This window comes from Sodiomyces alkalinus, assembly GCF_003711515.1.
Source record: "Sodiomyces alkalinus F11 unplaced genomic scaffold SODALscaffold_5, whole genome shotgun sequence".
Classification (NCBI taxonomy): Eukaryota; Fungi; Ascomycota; class Sordariomycetes; order Glomerellales; family Plectosphaerellaceae; genus Sodiomyces; species Sodiomyces alkalinus.
The window spans coordinates 1,786,812-1,809,590 of NW_021167083.1; the positions used below are offsets into that span (position 1 = coordinate 1,786,812).

The 22,779-nt window shown below is 41.6% G+C and overlaps 2 protein-coding genes across 2 annotated transcripts; one reads left to right on the forward strand and one right to left on the reverse strand.

Moving 5' to 3' along the window:
* Positions 1 to 20,659: 20,659 nt before the first annotated feature.
* SODALDRAFT_333459 (microsomal signal peptidase 12kDa subunit) lies at positions 20,660 to 21,706 on the forward strand. Its single transcript, XM_028611979.1, has 3 exons — positions 20,660 to 21,004; positions 21,058 to 21,117; positions 21,200 to 21,706. Exons 1-3 carry the CDS (start codon positions 20,954 to 20,956, stop codon positions 21,386 to 21,388), a joined length of 300 nt encoding a protein of 99 aa, XP_028466636.1. The 5' UTR covers positions 20,660 to 20,953; the 3' UTR covers positions 21,389 to 21,706.
* Positions 21,297 to 22,544, reverse strand: SODALDRAFT_333460 (RING-box protein 1). Its single transcript, XM_028611980.1, has 4 exons — positions 22,069 to 22,544; positions 21,941 to 22,019; positions 21,802 to 21,872; positions 21,297 to 21,740 (listed from the first exon to the last, which is right to left on the reverse strand). Exons 1-4 carry the CDS (start codon positions 22,174 to 22,176, stop codon positions 21,642 to 21,644), a joined length of 357 nt encoding a protein of 118 aa, XP_028466637.1. The 5' UTR covers positions 22,177 to 22,544; the 3' UTR covers positions 21,297 to 21,641.
* Between the last annotated feature and the right edge of the window lie 235 nt (positions 22,545 to 22,779).

Below are 22,779 nucleotides of genomic sequence, written 5' to 3' on the forward strand. Positions count from 1 at the left end.
GTTAATATCGTGGCCAGGTATAACGTATACGCGGTAGATCTACCCTCTCTACGGAGTAGATTAGCGGCGTTTAGAAGAGGAACAGTTAGCTAAAGCAGCTAAAGGTATAGCTATAGATACCGCGGTAGTGGGATTCTTAGCTTTATTCTTCCCACGGCCGCCCTTCTTATAGGGCTTAGCCGTGGCCTCTAAGGTATCTTTACCCTCTTCGCTTCCGGTATATAGTGTAGGGAATACTATAGCGTGGTGGCTACCGCGTTTTCCTTAGTCTTTAAGTCTAGTATTAATATACTTCTAACTAAGGGTATAAAGGTCTTCGGGTATAACTACCTAGTTATCTATAAGGCGACCCTTAGCCTTAGTCTAATCGCGGCCGGTATAGGGGCGTATGCCTTTAAAGAAATCTATAACCTATATATACGTGGCGGGCTTCGAACCGGTATCTTTATTGCTTTATAGCAGCAGCTACTACTTATCTAACCACTCCCCGAGCTTCTTAAGGCTATTCGTAGGATAACGAGTATACTCGATATACTCTTCTTGGGTATCGGTTTAGCAGGTGGCTAAGTACTAATCCGTATCGCGTTTAACGGCTTCGTACACCTCGCGAGGTATACCTCCTCGTAGCAGTTATCTACGGCTTTAGTTAATAGTATTAACCTACTAGGTTAGTATAGCGTTAATCCCCTTTAGATAGCTATCGTATTACGTTTATAGGATCTTCTAGCGCGCGATTTCGATATTGTACGCTTTCTAGCCAGTATCTATAAGGTCGAGATATTATATAGGGGTACGCCTAGGCGTTATAAAGGGGAAAAAGTCGTAATTCGGCATTATAGGCTCTTCGGGGGACTAAGTCGGATTAATTAGGCGGAGAAACCTCTACACGTTATTATAGGTGGTAACCGATTCGTATAGGCATTACTAGAGCTCCTAATCCTTATAGGTTTTATACGTAATAGAGCTAAGATACGATATCTTAATAGTTATTTTATAGATTAACACGCTATATCGGCGCGGCTAGATAGCTTCTTAAATCGATAGTAGTAAAGGTAAAAATAGTAGGTAAAATAGGTATATCTTCACTTACCAAGTAAGACTCTTAATTATTAGATAAAGCGTAGTCAAAATCGTTATAAAATAGGTCAAACTTTTATTAAGGTAATTATATACTATTATAACTCTCTTAGACCGTCAGGGAAACGCTGCCACCGTATTTTATATATGTCAAGGAATAGGCTATAACACTAGGGAAAAGGTGCACCGTAGCGGATAATACTATTAGGCTTAATAGTCGTATATTTCTTAAGACTTTAACTTCAGGGAAAAGGGGGATTTTTCCCTCTACGCTAACGTGGCGATTCTAAGGTTTTTGCCGAATGCTCGGCGGCCCGAGCATATCTCCGACTATATATAGTGCGAATCTATAGTGCTACTCCGTTCCTTATACTGCCCCCTCTTTAACGGGGCTAGTCCCTTAGGCCCGTTTTAGCCTCCCTAATAGGTCCACGTGATTTAGCCTCGCGCAGAGCTTATTATCCGGTCAGCGATTTTAATTAGTTCCCGTTATAAGGCTTCCTAACCTCCTTCTATAATATTATAACTTTCTTCGTATTAGCCGAGTAATTAGTAAACCGTTAACGGTATAAGCGTATAGCTAACTCGCTTACCTATTACGATTCCTATTCTAGTATCCCGCGTGATAGTCGGCGATTACTCGCCGCGTTTCCTAATATCACGCTTATCGTTATTCCTTCCTTTATTATTATAGTATATATTATTACTAAATTTACGGTTACCGTTCTTTATACTTACCCCTTCTTTAGCCGGATTCGTAACTAAGGCGACCGTTCGCCGCGTAGATAAATTTTCCTTATTCCCTTTTATAGTTATTTTCCTCTTCTCTTCCTTTTCCTTATATAATCCTTTATTTTTTATATTATATTCCTAACTTAACTATAACGTTAAACGATCGCCGTATAACTATTTCTATCTTTACTTTTATCTTTATTCCTAGTTATAATTAGTTTTTACCGTCGAATATTCGGTAATATATCGCTTTTACTTAGTATAGCTTAGGAGTTTCGCTCCCTACTATATAATACTAATATTAGGTTTATCGGCGGCTACTTAACGGAGCCGTCCTACGGACGCTATATTACCTTTTTAGCGATAGATATGTATATTAATTATATTAATAACTCTAATAGTAACGCTTATTACTATATTATTTATATACGCTCCTACTAAGCTTATATATCTATAAGTTCCCCCTTTAGTTTCGTCGAGCGCTTAGTATCTAACACGTTTTTAGATTCCCGACGGACTTTTAGGCGCTACCTAGTAGATTTAGAATATTATAACGGGTATTATAACTCTTAAAGCTAATAGCGAGTTAACGGCGCTTAGTCGCCGCCGTTTTTATCTCCGCCTTCGGGCGGCCTATAAATAGTTTCGTAAAGCTTTAGACGAGATTACCCGCCCGCCCGCCGTCGCCGTCGCTAATTATCTTATACTCGACGAGTTATTATCTATGCGGTCTCTCTTAACTATTAATCTTATAATACGGGTTTATACCTATTACTCGCCGTTTATATAGCTTCCGCTAATTTTAATTAGGTTAATAACCTCGACGTCGCCGATACTCGCGCGTTTATAGGTATAGTGATCCCGCCCCGTGACTGTAGCCTTATTACCTTTACTATTTTAGTCCGGGCTATCCGCGAGCTTTATTATACCGAATATAGAGAATACCCCGCTAAGCGCTCGGTAAGACCAGCCGGTCACGCTTAGCGCGGTATAAATATATTCTCCTAACTCTTAGGCCTAAGTTAAGCCATAAACGCTATTACCGAACCCCGTTATCCCCTTATATCTGCTATATACGCCGGTTATCGTATATCCGCCCGCGGCCCTTAAATCTATAAGTCGTCAGACGATAAGGTCGAGGTCATTAACCCGTTACTATAGCCCGCCGCCTCGCCTATTACCGCTAATAGCCCTAAGGCTATCGCCGAGTTATCGCCCGTTATTATTAAGTCTAAGGATAAAGAGGAGGAGATAAAGGAGGAGGAGGAGATCAAGGAGGAGGAGGAGATAGAGGAGGAGGGTATTAAGCCCGACTCTAATAATATTAAGATAGAGGATACCGATACTTTAGCGGAGTCTACTAATTTCTTAGAGGAGGTTATTATCGTTAGTAGCGATAATAACTCTTTTAAGGGTTTCGACGATTAAAGGTGGATGTTTTCTTCCTAGCGGCCGTATAGCGCTAATTTACTAAGGCTAGGGGTAATTATTTTATAGTCGCCCTTTTTAGTGTTATTTTCCCTTATATATAGCCCTTATTATTATTCTTTTACTATATAAGTATAGCTATAATTTTTCTTAACTTACGAAATTTAGTTCTATACCGGCCGTTTAGCGCTAGTAGTCGTCTTACTTCTTATATATATATTTCTTCTGCTTTTAGTATCGCTTTAGGATCGCTAGAGCGTTCTTTAAATAGTCCTCCGGCTCCTAAGTATTATACTCTACTAGCTAGCCCACCTATTTTACGAGGTAGAACTTCTATCCCTATTCCTCCTTATAGGCTACGATATCCTTGACCTCTTACTTATTCTGCTCTTCTATAAGAGGTAGTAGGTTATTCGCCGAACCCTCGGCTATAAGCCCGGCTTTCCACGGTTCTAATAGCGATACCGAAAACACGTTATATATCCTTAAGTACTATGGTGGTAGGCGAACCCTATACGCTAGCTCGCCGATCCGCTCTAAAATCTCTACCCGGATATACCGCGGCGTGAGTTTTAAGCCGGCCTTAAATAGGAAATTAATAGTGGCGAGCCCTACGAATTCTCCCTTTTCAAAACTCCTAGACTTATACCTTTTATTATAATACTTAGCCTAGGTCTTAACCGCCGCCTCCTAATAGGCGCGGATCCGTCGGCGGACGTCCGCTAACTATTTAACGCGTTCTCTAACGCTGTATACCGTAGTATCGTTTCTAGGTTTAATGTACTCTATTATCCTCGGGTAATACCCGTAAAGCGCCTTATATAAGAATACTTTAATAGAACTATATAGGCTATTATTATACACGAACTTAGCCTCTTATAACTAGATTAGCTAATAATCGGCGGCCTCTATACTTATCGTCCTTAAGAACTTAAGTAGTGTCTAGTATGTCTATTCGGTCTGCCTATCCGTTTAAGGGTAAAATATAGTGGATAGTCGGCGAGTAATCGCCCTCTCGCAGTAGAACTCCTCCTAAAACCGACTCGTGATAAGCTTATCCCTATCGCTTATAATTCCCCTTACGCTCCCGAAACGATACTTAACCTCGCTATAGAGGATAGTAGCTAACCGGGGTGCTATAAGTATTTTATAGGTCGGTATAAAAAGCATATACTTTATTAAGCGGTCGACGATTATTAGTATAGCGTTATAAATTTAACCGTCCCTACCCTTCGCGGGTAGGAAACCCGTAATAAAATCTATAGCGATTTTTTAAAACGGGTATAATAGTAGTAGTAATGACTATAGTTATCCGTGCCGTTTATACCTTAGTACCTAAACGCCTTAATAAGCCGAGTATACGGCGATATATTCGCGAATATTATTCGCTAGGTTAACCTAATAAAACTTTCTTAATACTAGCTCTAGTATTTTATTTACACCTATATATCCCGTATAGGGGTTATCGTAATATTAGCATAGGATCTCTGTCCTAATTATCGCCTCCTCGAGGATTATTAGTCTTCCCCTATAATATAGTATACTATTTTTATCTAAAGAGTACCCCGCTGTCTTTCCGGTCTTTTATCGAACGTTTACCGTTAAAGATATATAGTTAGCGTTAGTAGTCTATAGCCCTCTAACTAACTACTTAAACTCTTCGCTAGACGTAAGACGATTTACCGTTTCGCCCCTAATAAGCTCCCGTATTATAGAGCGTGGAATATACTAATCCGGGATTATAGTAACCCTAGCCTTAATCTCCTCCTCCGGCGTATAGTCGGCGGAGGCCCGCCGGGCCGTTATACTATTACTACGGGTTTTCTTAGCCCGTATAATCGCTATAACGATAACACGCGAGGTGCTGTCCTTTAGGCTTAGAGGTGGCTATTACCCTTATCGCCCTGCTTTAGAGCTTAGCTACGCGACGTCTTCGTTTAGCGGAGTGACCCGTTATCTTTTAGGTCTAGGGTCCTTCTCCTAAAATAACCTCCTAGCGGCCTATACGTATACGAAAAGAACCGCCTTTTTTAGGGTAGCGTGGATTTATATAATCTATTAGCGAATACTCGCCTATATATTATTAATTAGACTTAGCTTACTAGAGAGAGTAGGGAGGATATCGTTATAGGATATTTCCCCCCCTATATAGTCTAGCCTCCTGGATAGACTATCCGCTAGGTTTATTTTTCCCGGGCGATACTACACTTTAAAATCGAAAGATATAAGCCGATATACCTATCTAGTAAGCCTTCCGCGAAGGTCCTACGCTAGCGCCCGTAGCACGCCCTTTAGGGCTTTATAGTCTATTAGGACTATAAACGCCTGCCCTATACCTTTAAGGTAATATCTTTAGTACTCTAAGCTTTCTACGATAGCTAATAACTCCTATTATCCTATAGCCTACCGTTATTCTGTATCGGTGAGTTTTCGCGAATAGTAGGCGATTAGTCGCTACTACGAGTTATGCTTTTAACTTAAAATTCCGGATACTACTTTATCTGATATATCCGTCTTAACTCTAGAGTCTAGCACGGGGTTCTAATAGCGTAGAATAAGCGCCGAGCTAAAAGCGACTTTTAGTCTTTTAAAAGCTTCTCGAGCCTTTAGCGGAAAATAGAATAGTCCCTTCTTTACGCCGGCCTTACTACCCTTTAGTAGCGCGGATAGGGGTATCGTGACCTTTAAGTATCCTTTAATAAATCTCCTATAGATATTCGCGAATCTTAAGAAGACTTATATATCCCTAAAAGATTCTAGCGCCGGCTAATCGGCTACCGCTTATACCCTTTTTAGGTCTATCGTAATACCCTTACGGCTTACTATAAACCCTAAGAAATCTACCTAGTCCCTATAAAATTCGTATTTCGATAGTTTAGTATATAGGTAGTAACGCCGTAACCTTTTAAGGACCTATTATAGGTGCTTCGTGTATTCCTTTTTAGTGCGGGAGTAGATTAGGATATCGTCGAGGTATATAATATAGTAGATATTAAGTAAACCGGTAAGTACTCGGTATATATACGTCTAAAATATCGCGGGCGTATTTATTAACCCGAATAGTATAACCGTATACCTAAAATACCTATACCGCGTTCTAAATACGGTTTTCTAGCAGTCCTCTTTCTTAATCCGGATCCTATAATAGGTATCTCGGATATTAACCTTCGAAAAGTACTAGGCGCCCGAAAGGCGATCTAGTAGTTCCCTAATTAGTAGGAGCGGGTACCGGTTCTTAATCGTAATAGCGTTTAGCCTATAATAGTCGATATATAAGCGAAGGCTACCGTCCTTTTTTAGCACGAATAGGACTAATAACCCCGTTAGGCTAATCGATTTCTAAATATAACCGCTCGCTATACCTTCGGCGATATACTTCTTTAGTTTCTTAAGCTATATAGGTGATAATGGGTATAAGGGCCTAAACAGGAGCTCCTTCCCCTTTTATAGGTTAATAGAATATTCTGCGTCCTCTAATAGAGGTGGTTCCTTCGCTGCTTCTTCCGAAAATATATCTTTAAACTATCGTAAACTAAAAGGTAAACGCACGCCTTTAGGCCGTGGTTTATCGTTATCTACTAACGGAATCGTTATATCCGGGATACTACCCGTGATAGCGGTGGCTATAGTAACGTATATAACGTACGCCTTCGCCCTTTACTTTACTACCTCCTAGGCCTAGGCCTTAGGTTCCGCGATAAAGAGCGGTCTAAAGCCGAATATTCGGCTAGCTGTGTCGATTAGGATACTCTCCTAACCTATACTATTATTCGATAATAGTAAGTAACCTAACCCCTTCGGCCGGTCCGTGTATATAAATACTCTCTTTAAGAGTTAGGGCCTCCCCTTAGAGTCTACTAAATAGAAGGCTAAGCTATATACTCTGCGGCTACTCGTTACTCGGCTATCGAAACCTTTTAGAGCCGGGGCCTGGATTCCGCTTAACGGCTATAACTTTAACCGTTCTACTAGTGCCGGGCTAATAATATCGACTTATATATCTATATTAAGGTCGACGCTAAGCTTAACCTCGCGCCCTTCTCGGATAATATATATAACTCCTTACGCGACTTTACGGACTAGGACTTATTTCGGGGATTTTACGGATATAATGCTTACTCTCTATACTACGCTAATCCGTTTCCCGGGCTATTAGGGATCTTAGTAATCCGTGTATCGTTATTAAGGGCTAATTCCCCTTAGACCTAAATATTACTTATATTAGCGCTTTTCTGCGCTAAGCCCTTACCGCCGTTTTCACGGTCTTTACTATAGTAGTCCTTAGACCGGTATCCCTTTTTACTATAGTTATAGCACTCCTTATTAAAGGGTTTATCTAACCTAGAGGTTTTCTAGGTGCTAGGCGTGGTTATTAACGATAAAGATTTTATCGCTTATTATTACGCCTTTAAGGTGCTTTCCGACTATTTAGCGGACGGATACTATCCCCTCTACGATAGGTTATCCTTCTAATAGTAGGAGTAGGACCTTTTCCGGCTATTAGACCTATTATTTAAAGAGTATATCTCCTAAAGTAACTACGCCTCCTACGCTACCGTGTAAGCCTCTTTAAGCTTAACCCGCCGCTTATAAAGCTTATCGCGGAACCGTGCGGGAAATCGTCGAAAATAGTCGTATGCACGCTTTTCGCTACTATACGTCTTTTACCCTAATAGGCGATAGTAATTATCCTATTATTCGAATAACTTTATCGGCGTTATCTCGCCGATAATACGTAATTTATATTGCTCCTCCCGGTAATAAAAGTACTATAAGTCGCGGGATAAGTATTCTCGCCGAATAAACGCCTTAAGGTTATCCTATATAGGCGATAAGAGCTTCTTTTTATAGCTCCGCTACGATATCTAGTAGGATCGTTCTAGCTTAGTTAAAGCCTATTTAATTAGCTAGAGTATAGGGGCCTCTACCCAAAAACGGTTTCCGGCCTTAACCGCGGATACCTAATCGTTAATCCTAGTAACGGTCGCGTTCTCTTTTAGGGTCTTATAGTTATAGACCGGTAGCTTCTTATATTCGCGCTTTATCGCCGGTTATTCGACGAGCCTTTATAGGATAGCTTTATTCTGCCTTTATATCTACTAGTTAAACTCTTATTACTACTATACCTAATACGCTAGTAGGGCGAATAGGTTCTTAGTAGTAGTCGGGGACGGTTCCCCTATATAGTCGGAAGACGCGTAGCTCGCGATTATTCGGCGCTCCTCGCTTATTCGATATCGAGTCTCCGTAGACGACTATCCACGGATAATATCCGCGTTTATACCGAACTAAGGGATAACGATAAGGCCGTATCGTTAGTATTATCCTATCGGTCCTAACGCTCTTTAATACCTTAAATAGGCTTTTCTTATTACACGCCCGTATCCGCCCGCTCGGCGTTAGTAGTACTTCGTAAAGTCCGCTTTAGTAGTATCTTCGGCCCGGTAACCTCGTAGGTATAGAAGTTAAAGAATTTATTAAGGAATAGGCTATAACACTAGGGAAAAGGTACACCGTAGCGGAAAATACTACTAGGCTTAATAGTCGTATATTTCTTAAGACTTTAACTTAAGAGAAAAAGGGGATTTTTCCCTCTACGCTAACATGGCGATTCCAAGGTTTTCGCCGAACGCTCGGCGGCCCGAGCGTATCTCCGACTGCACACAGTACGAATTCATAGTGCCACTCCGTTCCTTATAATATAGTGCAGATTCTATAAGCGTCTACTCAGATTATACTCTTAGCAATCCGGCCTATTATGTAACCGAAAAGGCTATAGTCTGTTCGACGTTTAGTCCGTTTTTCTTAGAATATAGCTCCTATATCGACTTAGTCTAGATAACCGAAAAGCCCCTTATAGAACCTAGAGTATTAGCGGCCTATAACCTATTACGATACTTATAAGAAGTGACCGAGTTCGCCTAGGCCGCGATTATATTAATATAGCTTCGAAATAACGAGTCTACTAACTAATATCGTATACTAGCTAAGCGTTTTAAGGTTAACGACTTAGTCTAGTTATCGTTAGCTAGTTACTCGACTCCGTAACTTTCCTATAAGCTTAATTAGCTTTATTGTAAATACCGAGTTATAAAGGTAATTAGCCTATATATAGTTAAGCTTACTATACTATCGTAAATCTACCCCTGATTCCACGTAGACTTATTATATCGCGCGGGCGATAACCCCGTTCTAGAATAGGTAGCGGATAACCCTTAACCACCGCTTATTTAAGAGGTAACCGATAGTAAAGAATAAGAAGTTAAGGAAATCCTCTACGTGAGGATAAAGAGGCGAGGCAGGAGATTAAAACGTAAGGTACTAATACGATAGGTAGGATACTCTAAGCCTATATAGGAACCGCTAAAACTATTAGTATAAATATAGGTATTTAACGAGTTTAAAAGGAAATTCGGCTTAGTAATAATAAATAATAGCCTATTAGATACCTTTACGCTATTATAATATAGGAGCCGACATATAAGCGATTATATCACGATAATCGGAAAGGAGTAAAAGTTAGATTTAGTTTAGGCCGGATAGGCCCCGCGCCCTAGCCACGCTTAATATAAGCCTAGATCGATATTCTCGGCCTCGAAATCGTTATCCTCGGGATTATCGACTTCTATAAAAGTCTTACCCTTATCGCCTAGTTATAGGTCGGAGTCTATCTCCTTAACCTTATTATTATTTTCGTTATCGTTATTATCGGGGATTATAACCGCGCTAGCGATAGTTATACCCGTAAGTATAAAAGCCTATTTACACTCTATATATTATTAGAGTTTAGAAATTATAATATTAGCGCGATTAAATATAAGTATCTCCTTAAGTAGCTAAGTATACTCCCTTAGCTCTATAAGACTAAGGCGCCTAAAGTCTTTATCCGATAACGTTAACCCCGATAAGGGAGCGGGAGTAATAGGATAAGTATTCTTTTTCGCTACGATATTAGGAAGGACCGGGCCTAAAACTATTACCTCGCCTATAACCTTATAAGGAGGAGATAAAGCTAATTATTCCGCCTTAGTAATAACCTCCTCCGGAGGCGATATATTTAGTCCCGATACTATCTTTTCTATAACCTTTAAAGGAGGAGAAAAGACTAGTATAATTACCTCGCTAATAACCTTTATTACGAGACGAAGTAAGGCTAGTTTAATTACCTTATTAACAACCTTAGGAAAAGGTAGTAAAGCTAACTATAATACTACCTTTTTTTAGACCTCCTAAGGAGGAGAAGGGGCTAACGCGATTACTATACTAGGAGCCTCCGCGGGATATAAAGCTATAGGTAATATCGCCGTTATCGTTTCCCTAACTATAAGGGTATCCAAGAATACTGCGTAGGTGTTAAGATACGGTTCTTACTCCTAGAAGGAGGGTTAGCGATGCGATTATAATCTTAAATGGGGAGGAGGTTTTATAAGGGCGTTCTTATTATTATCGCTAATAAGGGTAACCGTCTTAAATAACCTTTACGTACAGCCTTTAAGGTATATTAAGAGAGGAGTATACTAGTATATCTTCGTAGAGTATACGTAGTATTTCTTCCCCTAATTAGTTTAGGTATAATAAAGGCGCTTATACTTCCTATTAGCGATATCACGCGTATAAAGGAGGCACAACTTAGTATAAATACTACCGGGAGGGTACTTAGGAGGCTAATTACCCCCCGATTTCTTCTTAGCTAAAGGCGGCCGCGATAACCCGAATTATTATATAGTGAGTAACGACTTAAGGTATAAGAGTATCGTACCTATATCGTTATTAGTAGTATACTTACTATTATTATTACCCCTATTATCGCCGGGGGCTAACGCTATCAATCAACGCTATAAATTAGCGGGGTTACCTTAAAAAGCGATCGCGAGGAAGGGATAGCTTACCTTAAACGGGGAACTCTTAAACTATACGAGTATTAATAGGGAAGTCTACGATAAAGGAGTTAGAAGAATCGTCGCTATAAGGAGACGCGAGTATATATAGAATAGCTATAGCTATTATTATTATTATTATAGTTAGAAGGGAGGAGAGAGGAAAAAGGGGCCTACAGGAAAAAAAGGGTATTATATATCTACGGATAGAAGCTATATAAGGGAGCCTATATTACTATTTCGGGTATATAAATAAAGGGTTAGTAAGCGACCTAAGATTTCTTTAATATTAAGGTAAGGGCGAGGTAAGATAAAAGGACACGATTATTCCTTTATCACCGCGATATAAGAGGGAGCTAAGCTATAACGGGGACGCGCGGTTATATAACCCCCGGAGGGAGAGGGGGGGGATAGTATTACGGGTTAACCCCGATATAAAGGATCCGGCTATACTCCGGATCTTCTTAACTACGCACTTAGTTAACGGACCTATATCGCCTAGTCATCGCCACCTTATAGCTAGCCCAGCGCTATAGACTTTTCTTCTTTTCCTTCTTCATTCCTTAGTTCTAGATAATCTATTATTATAACCTTACTTAGTGCTATAACCTATAACTAGTCGTTTATAGTAGCGGCCCCTAGGTTAAAGCCTATAGCTTTATAGGGCGTTCCGGTATTAGTCCACTATATTATAGCGGCTATAGCCTACGAAGGCCCTATAGGGGGCCTAGTAGGGTGGCCTAGGGAGCCGTCAGTATAGAAAACAGCAGCCTATTTCCCTAGACCTTATTATATTTCAGCTAGGGCTTCGAGGTGGGCTGTTTTTTAATCGAGGGTTTCGGGGCCAGGGCCAGGGTCACATATAATAGGCTGGTCTTTAGGGGAAAAGGGCCTAAGATCCGCTAAGGGTTCCGAAGCCTAGGGGGCCTCCTACCTAGCCGAAGGAGCCTCGATATCCTAAGACTAACCTACTAAAGCTACTATTTCTAGGCCTAGCCTATATAGCTATATAGTAGGCTATAGGTTCTAAAAAAGGGCGAGGTTTTCCTGGTTTTTGTCCCCTGGCTGCCTTTAAAAGCTAGCGAAGAGCTGGCGTTTAATCGGGTGGTTCGGTAGGAACTTTAAGGTCCGAAAGGCATAGAGCCTATTAGACCTAGATATTACGGCCAACAAGACAAGGCCCGGGCCAAGGCCACTACGGGACCCTGGGTCTTAAGTATGGATATCACTATGGCACGAAGGGCAAGCTGAGTCAGGAGGAACGCGGGTCACGTGTGCGGACACGTGACCATTAGATCGAAGGACTCGACAGATAATCCCTATAATCCGAAGGGATTATCCAGGACAGCCTATAATCCTGGGAGGATCATAGTGGAAGGACATCGATCCAGACACCGGAAACACATATATATACCAGAGTATCCTAGGTCTTACTTCTATTAGAGAACAAGACATCGATTAATCTAAGTCCTTACCTGGACTATTAGTCTACGTCTGACTCTACCTTATAAAGAAGACGCCTAGTCTTTACGACGTAACTACGACTAAACACTACGAACGATAGTTACTGCTCTTTAGTTAATATCCTCTTCTTATTTTAAACTAAAACCTCGACGCTAGTCCCCTATCGTCCGCTATACTATAGAGGACCGGAAGCCGTCGTAATATTTTAATCGATCCTGTTCGGTAAGCTGACCTTGACAGCTAATGAGCAGTACGCCCGAAGCAGAAGCTACTTCGCCTAAGGAAGAAGAAGTCACTTTATCTGAAGAAGAATCATCGTCTGAAGAATCCAGTTCCTCCGACGAAGAGGAAGGACCAGAACAAACTTAACAAGACGACGAAGTAGCCAACAATCACTCTTCCAATATATTAAACAATAATAACCGTACCACGAACGCTATGAGCACCGCGACGCCTACCACTGCCACTGGAGGAGGCAACGACCTTCAGCAGATTCGCGATATAATCACTCAGCTTTAGGGGGAGAATACGACCCTAAGAGCTTAGCTGAACTATCCTGGAGTCGGGGCTAAGTACAGATACCCTATACCCCCTAAGTATGACGGGACTCGAGGATAGCTTTAGAGCTTTATTACCTAGCTCCGAGGCTACCTCCTGTTTTACCAGGACAGCATCTATACGGAAGAAACCAAGGTACTCTATGCCGCGGCACTCCTTACGGGAGACGCGCACGAATAGTTCGAATCTATCCACAGGGACTACCTGGAAAATATAGGAATAGAGGTCCTAAGGAAGCCCGGGACCACGGCAATCTTTAAGAACTTCGACGTATTCGTCGAAAGACTTAACGCTATCTTCGGCCAGCCCGATAAAGAATAAGTCGCGGCCGAACGACTAAGCTAGCTATATTAGACTAAGTCAGCTATAGACTATACTACGAGATTCTAGTAAATCTCGTTAAAGCTTAGCTACCCGGATAAGCCCCTTATAGATTAGTACTACTAAGGATTTAAGGAAGAAATAAAGGACGAACTATACCGATTAGACCGACCTAAGACGTTTAGCGAATATACCGTGATAGTAATTCGTATCGATAACCAGAACTATAAATAACGCTATTAGAAAAAGCATTAAATAAGCGTTCCGTTCTATATAGCTAATTCGAAGAAGAAATAATTATACCCATACTAGTTCGGAAACACCTTATATAGATACTATAGTAGACCTATAGAGCTCGATAATATTAACCGATAGAGCGATAAGCAGGGCAAAAAGGATATAATAAAAGTTAAGTATTATAACTACGATAGACTAGGTTACTACGCACGCGACTATTATAAACCTAAGAAAGAACGACCGTAACGATAAGTAAATACGATCGAGAAAGAAAGACCCTAGAAGGAAATTAACGCTATTAGATACCTGGAAATTTATAAGGACGAAATACCACACGTTAACCTCTATTAGGCAACCTGCTACGATAACTATTATCTAGTATACTAATCAGGGAAAGACGGAGCTAGGTACTACCCTAAGAGACCCTAGAAGATACTCGCTATAGTATCTAGTAACGAGTACGATAACAACTATAGCCTTAAGATCCCCGACTAGGATAAGGATAAACTAGCTTTATAAATTATCGTAGAAATCCTTTAAAAATACGGATAGACGAAAGAAGAAGCTAAGAGGCAGAAGCAGATCTTAGAAATCCAGGAGGGAGAAGATCGTGCCCGAGAGAGAATCGCTAAGCTCGAAGAGCAAGATTAGGAAACGGAGTCCGATAGAATCCCGGGTAACCACGTAAACTTCTAGTATTAACCCCTAGAAGCAGCCGACCTAGTCGAGGAAGAAGCTATCCAGCTACGGATACTCGACTAGCTCGCGGAGGAACTACTAGGATAAACCCACTAAGTCCGTTTTACTAAACCGGACCTTAGCGAAGCCTACCGTATAGTACCGATAAATACTAGTAAGGGATAGTAATAAGCTACGTGTTAGCGACCTTACCACGCTTAGGAGGATAGAGACACTCTTACTAACCGGGTAGCGAGCCTACGAGGATCGGACGATTACTCACCTAGGTATAATTACTATAAGCACCGGTTAGACGAATACGACACCACTAGCTACGTAATACACGCTTCTAAGAAAATCCGATAACTAGGATAAGACCGAGAAGCTTAGGAATCACGCTTCTAGGCCCTCGACGAACGCCTACGACGGATAGAACGACTTTTAATCCAGTACGGGTTCTTAGATAAGGAAATATCCCTTAAACACCGAGCTAAACGGGTAAAAAACTAGGAGTATACTATCGCTAGGAGTATACAAGAGGCACTTAATAGATATACTCTATAACACGTAGTAGTATAGGGCACTATTATATTAGAATACGACTTAACGAATACGAGATAAACGCACTATTAGATATAGGCGTAGCAGGAAACTTTATCTTACCGGTAGCCGTAAGAAAGTTCTCTATTCCCTGGGTTAGGAAACACCTAGAAAAGGAGTACGAGATTACTCCGTATACGGGAAAGAACTAGTCCCACGAAGAAGTTATTATTAACTAGGAGACTATACACCTTTAGGTTAAAATCCAGAATAAGACTAGAATAATAAAGTTCGATATATACGATATAGGTTATAAGGACGTTATCCTTAGTAAACTATAGTTTAACGAATAGAATCCCGATATAGACTAGAAGCTTAGCTAGCTCCGGTAGAGATTAGAGAGTAAGCAGGAGACCACGAAGGAAACCTTACCCGATCCCGAAATCCGTCGAAAATAGCAGAAAGACTTACCGACGAAGGAGCCTTAGGGAGACTTAGACAACCGCTAGAAGGCAGGGACTAAGGCGAAGGAAGTACGAAAGACTTCGAGACAGCAGTAACGGCATAACCACCAACGCGTAACCAATATCATCAAAGGAATCTACTAGATCGTCCAAGCAGAAAAAGGACTAGTAATAGGCGATCACGATAGACTCGCTAAGGTATTGCCAGAATACCGTAAATATAGGAAGCTATTTGCCGAAAATCTAGAGACCGGATTACCGAAACACCGATACTATAATCACGAGATACCCCTAAAGGAAAGGATATACCTAAAATTCTTTCTAATTTACGGGCTAAACTAGAAGGAATTAGATGCCTTAGAAGAATATCTCGAAGAAATACTAGTAAAAGGCTATATTAGAGTATTATAATCACCGGCAGGATACCTAATCCTATTTATGCTAAAGAAAAACGGTAAACTACGACTATATATCGATTATCGATAACTTAACGATATAACTATTAAGAACCGCTACCTATTACCTTTTATCTTAGAAATACGAGATTAGCTAGTTAGAGCGTAATAGCTTACGGTACTCGACTTAAAAGGAGCCTATAACTTAATTAGGATTAAGGAAGGAGAAGAGTAGAAGATAGCGTTTTAAATAAAGCGAGGATATTTCGAGTACCTCGTTATGCCTTTTAGACTAATAAATACGCCGGTATTATTCTAAACACTTATTAACGACGTCCTAAGGAAGTATCTGGACTACTTCGTTATAGTGTACCTGGATAATATCCTGATCTTCTCCAAGACACTCGAAGAACACCGACAACACGTTCACACGATCCTACAACTCCTACAAGACGCCGACCTATTAGTCGAACCAGAAAAAGTTCAATTCCACACGTAAGAAGTTAACTTTTTAGGTTATACGATATAACCTAATAAGATCTATATAGATAAAGCGAAAGTCTAATACGTCTCTAAATAGCCACGACCCCAGAATATTCGTGATATTTAGTCCTTCCTCGGACTCGTAAACTACTATCGGCGATTTATTAAGGACTATAGTAAGATTACGATCCCCTTAACTAAAGTAACTAAAAAGGGACTTAACTTCGAATAGAACGAGAGAATGGAAGAAGCATTCTAAGCTCTTAAAGGAAGGGTTACCAGCGAACCTATCTTAGTAATGCTAGACCCCGATAAAGAATACGAACTCGAAACAGACGTATCCGACTAGGCTCTAGGAGCATAACTCGGACAGCGCGACGCAGAAGGAAGACTACACCCTATAGCCTTTATATCCAAGAAACTCAGTGGACTAGAACTTAACTATTAAATCCACGATAAAGAGCTAATAGCTATTATTAAAGCCTTTAAAGAATAGAGACCGTATCTGTCAGGGATAAGACACCCGGTATAAGTCTACACGGATTATAAAAACCTCGCGTAATTCACCACTACTAAGGTTCTTAATAAACGATAAATCCGATAAGCAGAATTCCTAGCCGAGTTTAACTTTTATATTTAGTATATAAAAAGGAGCGAAAATAATTATATAGACGTACTCAGCCGACTAAGGACGCCTAACGAATCACCTAAACCGTAAGCTATACTCTAATAGGAAGGAGAAGCTCTTACTCTGAAGGATAGAGAGGTAAACAGTATCGATCGGATAACCGATACTATATTTAAAGAAGCACACGCCTCGCCGATACATAGATATTAAGGAATTCATAAAATATACCACCGATTACGATAATAATACGGCTACACAGGAACCAAAGAACGAGTCCGGGACTTCGTTCGTAACTACGATATTTACCAGAAAGCAAAGAGTAGCCGGTATAAACCTTACGGACTACTAAAGCCACTACTAATAGCAGACGGACTATGGAAATCGATTATAATAGACTTCGTAACAGGATTTCCGGTATCTAAAGATCCAGTAACAGGAACCGCCTATAATAGTATATTCGTGATCGTCGACCGATTCACGAAATACACTCTTTATATTCTATATATTAAAAACACTATAGTAGAAGAACTAATAAGTATCTTTATCGACCGCCTAATTAGGGATCACGGCGCACCGAACGAAATCATCACGGACAGAGATAAGCTCTTTACTAGTAACTTCTAGAAAGCAGTTATAAGCCAGCTAGGAACGAAATATAAGTATTCGATAGCGTTTTACCCTATAACGGACGGATAAACCGAAATTATAAACTAAGTCCTAGAACAGTACCTACGATACTACGTAGGGCATAAACAAGACAATTAGGTGTAATACCTGCCACTTATATAGTTTGTATATAATAGCTCGTTAAATGAGTTAATAAAGAAAACACCGTTCGAAGTAAATTACGGATACACCCCGATAGCATTTAGAAAACCTTTAGAAGGACTAGACGCACTAAGAGCGATAAGAATAGTTAAAAGCATGAAAAAATTACACGAAGAACTATGAACCGACCTAGAGATAGTCAGGACACGAATAAGCAGATATACGAATTAATCGAGGATTAAGGGACTAACCCTTTTAAGGGGGGACCGCGTCTACCTTATTCGCAAAAACATTAAAACACAGCGACCAAATAATAAATTAGATTTCAAAAAATTAGGACCGTTTAAAATCCTAGAGAAAAAATCAGATACGAACTATATTCTATCACTACCTCCGATAATAAGGATATATAATAATTTCTATATCTTACTACTTGAACTAGCACTAAAAAACGCAAAAATAATATAAGATATAATCGTGGTCGATACTAGCGATATATACGAAGTAAAACGAATCCTCGATCACCGAGAGATACTAGACGGCACCGAATATTTTATAAAATGGAAAAATTACGACCACGGCGATAATACCTGGGAACCTAAAGAAAACCTGATTAATTGTAAGTAACTCCTGAAGCAATACCGATAGAACACTATCAGGACCTAAGGCTAGATACTCCTGCACCTTGCACCACGCTAAACTCCGTAAGCACCGAAGGAGATAAAACCATATCCGGGTATACGGTATCCTAGTTATCTATAAAACTATTAGGAAGGTGCTTAAAGGACGAAGAAGAGGGACGACCGCTAAAGGACCGCTCACGCTCCCGATCAGCCTTTTCCTTCTCCACACGCTCCAGTTCCTCCACACTATCGATACCTCGGGAAACCGCCCGTATCATCTTTTTAAACCATAACTTTTTCTGTCTTCTTAAACGTTAGACCTTCGCTATCGACTACGCGAGCTTATCCTCGGCGGCTTCGAGTTCCGCCTCCACCTTCGAATAATTATCCCCGATTTTGCGAAGTTATTAAGGGGTTAGCCCCTTAGCGTCGTAACGGGGCTGATTACTTTTAACGCAGCTAAGGCAGCGGGAGGAGTCGGACGAAGTCGCGCACGATAATTTCTTTTCGGAGCAGAAAGAATAAGGACGATCCATGGCGGAAGGGTTCTGGAGGAGAAGTTGCAAAAGAACGTCACGCCTTTCGGTTTTTGGGTGACGCGAGGAAGATTTATTAACACGGCCTGACATAGTGGAAGGACAGTTAGCAGAAAAGAAAAACGAGGAATAGGCCGAAGAGCGGGGAACACGTACTTATAGATACTAGGATAGTAACCTAGAAGGAGGGAGGTAATATTACGGCCAACAAGACAAGGCCCGGGCCAAGGCCACTACGGGACCCTGGGTCTTAAGTATAGATATCACTATAGCACGAAGGGCAAGCTGAGTTAGGAGGAACGCGGGTCACGTGTGCGGACACGTGACCATTAGATCGAAGGACTCGACAGATGATCCCTATAATCCGAAGGGATCATCCAGGACAGCCCATAATCCTAGGAGGATCATAGTGGAAGGATATCGATCCAGACACCGGAAACACATATATATACCAGAGTATCCTAGGTCTTACTTCTATTAGAGAACAAGACATCGATCAATCTAAGTCTTCACCTGGACTATTAGTCTACGTCTGACTCTACCTTGTGAAGAAGACGCCTAGTCTTTACGACGCAACTACGACCAAACACTACGAACGACAGTTACTGCTCTTTAGTTAATATCCTCTTCTTATTTTAAACTAAAACCTCGACGCCAGTCCCCTATCGTCCGCTATACTATAGAGGACCGGAAGCCGTCGTAACACTAGATAACCGAACCGCTACCGGTGGAACTGCTGCTTCGAGTTCTAGAGGCCGTAGGGGGGCCTCCCTAAAAGCCCCTAGTGCCCTGGCTAAAGCGCCGTAGTATAGGCGTTCCAGGCGGTCTACTAAGTGTTTTTTCGGTGATTTAGGATCCTACCAGAGCTGCGAGCTAAAATTAGCTAAGGAAGCTATACAGGCTATATATAACTGCCGTAAAGCCTTAAAAGAAAGGCCTCTCTACGAGCTTGCTAGCCTGTATAGCCTGTTTAGGGCCCCTAAAGCTGAGTTTAGGCGTTTTTCGACGTTGGGTTTAAAGGAGATCTACTATTAAATCTATTCGGAACTAACCGATATAACCTCTCTACCATAGCCGCCTATATATTCGTCTTCTAGTTTCTTTAAATAACTCGTTAAGTCTTTTACTAGCGTTTTCTGCTATAAGCGGTCTTATATATCTATTTCGCTTATCTAGGCTCTAAAAGTCATAAACTTCTCGCTATATAACGCCTTTATTAATGCGTCCGCTACTATTTCGGCGCTCACGATATAAATAATAAGGATCTTTCCACGCGTCTTTACTTCTCGTAGCTCGTAGTTATCGATATCCACGTGCCGTAGACGCGTTTTTAATATACTAATCTCCTAATTAATACAGTGTATTACTTAGTTATTATTTTATAAGAGCTGTAGTTCTAGATCGTTAAATTCGACGTCTATACTGGGTAGTAGCCGTTATATAAAGATATACTCTTTTACTTCCTATCCTAATACTAATAGCCCTGCTTCCGTAATTAATATTATAATCGTATCTTAAATATTAGCGCGCTAAGCAATTATACCGCCGAATAACCGGATTATAAATGCTTAGGTACTCTTTTAATTAATTTTACTATTAGTAAAGGAGGTATTAGTATAAGCCTTAATCGTATCCTTATCCTAGAGCTCTAATATATATAATTAGCTACTAAGTAGATATATAATAAGGAAATCGGTAGCCGCGTAGTGCTCTAGGCCGGGGTTTATATTAAATTGGTATAGATAGGATACCGTAAACGCGATATCCGGCCGGGAGATTATTATCATTATCTATCTTACTCCGCTATCCTACCTAATCTATAGGAGCCTACCTTCTATTTACACACTCACCAAAAGTGTAGTCCACACAGTGTACGGAGTAGCATGCCAATCCTGCCACCTCAGCTGCTTCTATCTACAGCTCGGTCATTCTCCACGCCCGTCTTCCCATGATCTCCCAAGCACCTATCTATCACTTACGATACCCATTACGAACGCCCGACCTGACAATATATGCGCTTATCGCCACGAGTTTCGGTAGGCCTGACGTGAAAAGAGGGAGAGAGAGAAAAAGAGCGAGAGAGAGACGGTTCCTCTTCTGAATTAGCGTCTCGTCGTGTCTGAAACCACGACAAATTGGGTGCCATGGCTCAAGACGCCCTGGACAAGTTGCGGGATCTGGCAGACGGCCAAATTGTACGCCACCTAGTCTTTATACACTAGGCAGGCTATGCTAACCCGCTTATCAGGACTTTGAGGGACAGAAACTAGCAGAATTGCTCTCCACGCTGCTTCTATCAGTGTTCGCAGTATGTCTTCTCCATCCCTTGGAGAGTAGCACGGAACTCGATTGTTACTTGGGTTCTAACATCCTGCTCTCAACACTTCCAGGTTCTCTCCTTTATGGTCGGGTTCACGCTGCAAGATATCAAACTGGCGGTATACATTGGCTTAGTGGGCACCTGCCTGACTTTCCTCGTCGTCGTTCCACCTTGGCCTTTCTTCACCCGACACCCTATCAAGTGGCTGGATGCATATGCCAGCAGATCACTCGTCGCGATAGAAACAACCACAGAATAAAGCTGCCGTCAACCGAGCATTCTTATTTGGCCACGCGCCTTCTGGCTTTCGTCGCGGCTATTTCCAGGCTTTAGCTACGTAATTACTAGTCGCAGGGTTCCATGTCTCCATGCTCGTCCAGGTATACTACTAGCCTCCCATGATCTGGCGTATCTATTGCACATTACCCTTCTGCGAGCACCGCTAGCCTAATCCTGAATGGCTCCTAAGGCTTGGACGCCCAAGTCGAAAAGTAGCAGGGTCCGCATTTCACTCAACGACCATACTTCTGAAATTCCCAGTCTCGGTTGTCCAAAGGACACACTTGTCGGGTCTTAAGCCAGCGGGAAATGCAGTGGAAATGGAAAGCGTGCTGTAGCAAAATTCCTTAGCTTCGACCGTTCGATTATATCATCACGAGGGCCTTGACCTACATTGCAGATGCCCCATGCCACAGTGCATTCCTCACTCGTTGCGGAAGCTTGATTTGCTTGGCACTCGATGCCTGGCGCGTGGATGAAGGCTGTCAGTGTACTGCGACCACGTAGGCATCAGGTTGGGAAAGAGTCTCACAGAGATCCATAATATGGTTCCTGCAAATGGCACAGTTGTCGACCACGATGTCCCATGCCCACAGCGCAACAGCATTCCACTACAGTCCATTCTTAGCATTATCCAACACGTAAGATTGTTTCCTATACCTTTTTCACCTCGAATCGCTTCTTGGGTTGCATCGCCTTGCCACCGGTGCCATCGGTCTTCTTGGAGGCGGCGGGTCCAGGTGCGTCGGTCATGTCAACATCGGCCATTATAGCTTGATCTTGGGCTTGGGCTCGCTGCTTCTCCGGCCAACGAGAGTAATTTCGAGGAGAATATCGGTTTCGTGATGGGTCGATTCTGAAACCCTGCCGACAACCGTCAAGAGGCGTATGAGCGATCATCCATGAGGACGTGGGAATACAGAGGGAGACATCTTGGGGAAATGGAGTTTATGGGCCAAACATAAGCCGAAAGAGGGTTAAACGATGGAGGGCCTTGCCGTAGATTATAATGCCGGGGAACTACCTAAGGTAGGCACCTGCGGAGTAGGTAAGGATGACACACATACCTCAACGGACAAGCTTTGGGGTTTTTGGTGCCTGACTGTACCTAGGTAGGATAGGTGGGCTGAACTGGTTAACGGCTTGCGGACGAAGATGCGTCCAGAGAAGTCCAGTCGCCTGACTGAATAATCTTTCTTCTTGCTCAATCAGAGAGGTGGTCGATGATCGAGGCAAGGTAGCACCTACCGTGCCAGTTGACTTCAATTCGTATTCGCTTAAATATGAACTTTGCGATCTAAGATCCCAAACAGCGTAAGTCCTCAAGCGTTGGATTGTGGTTTGCAGCGGGGAGTCGTGGACACCGAACCT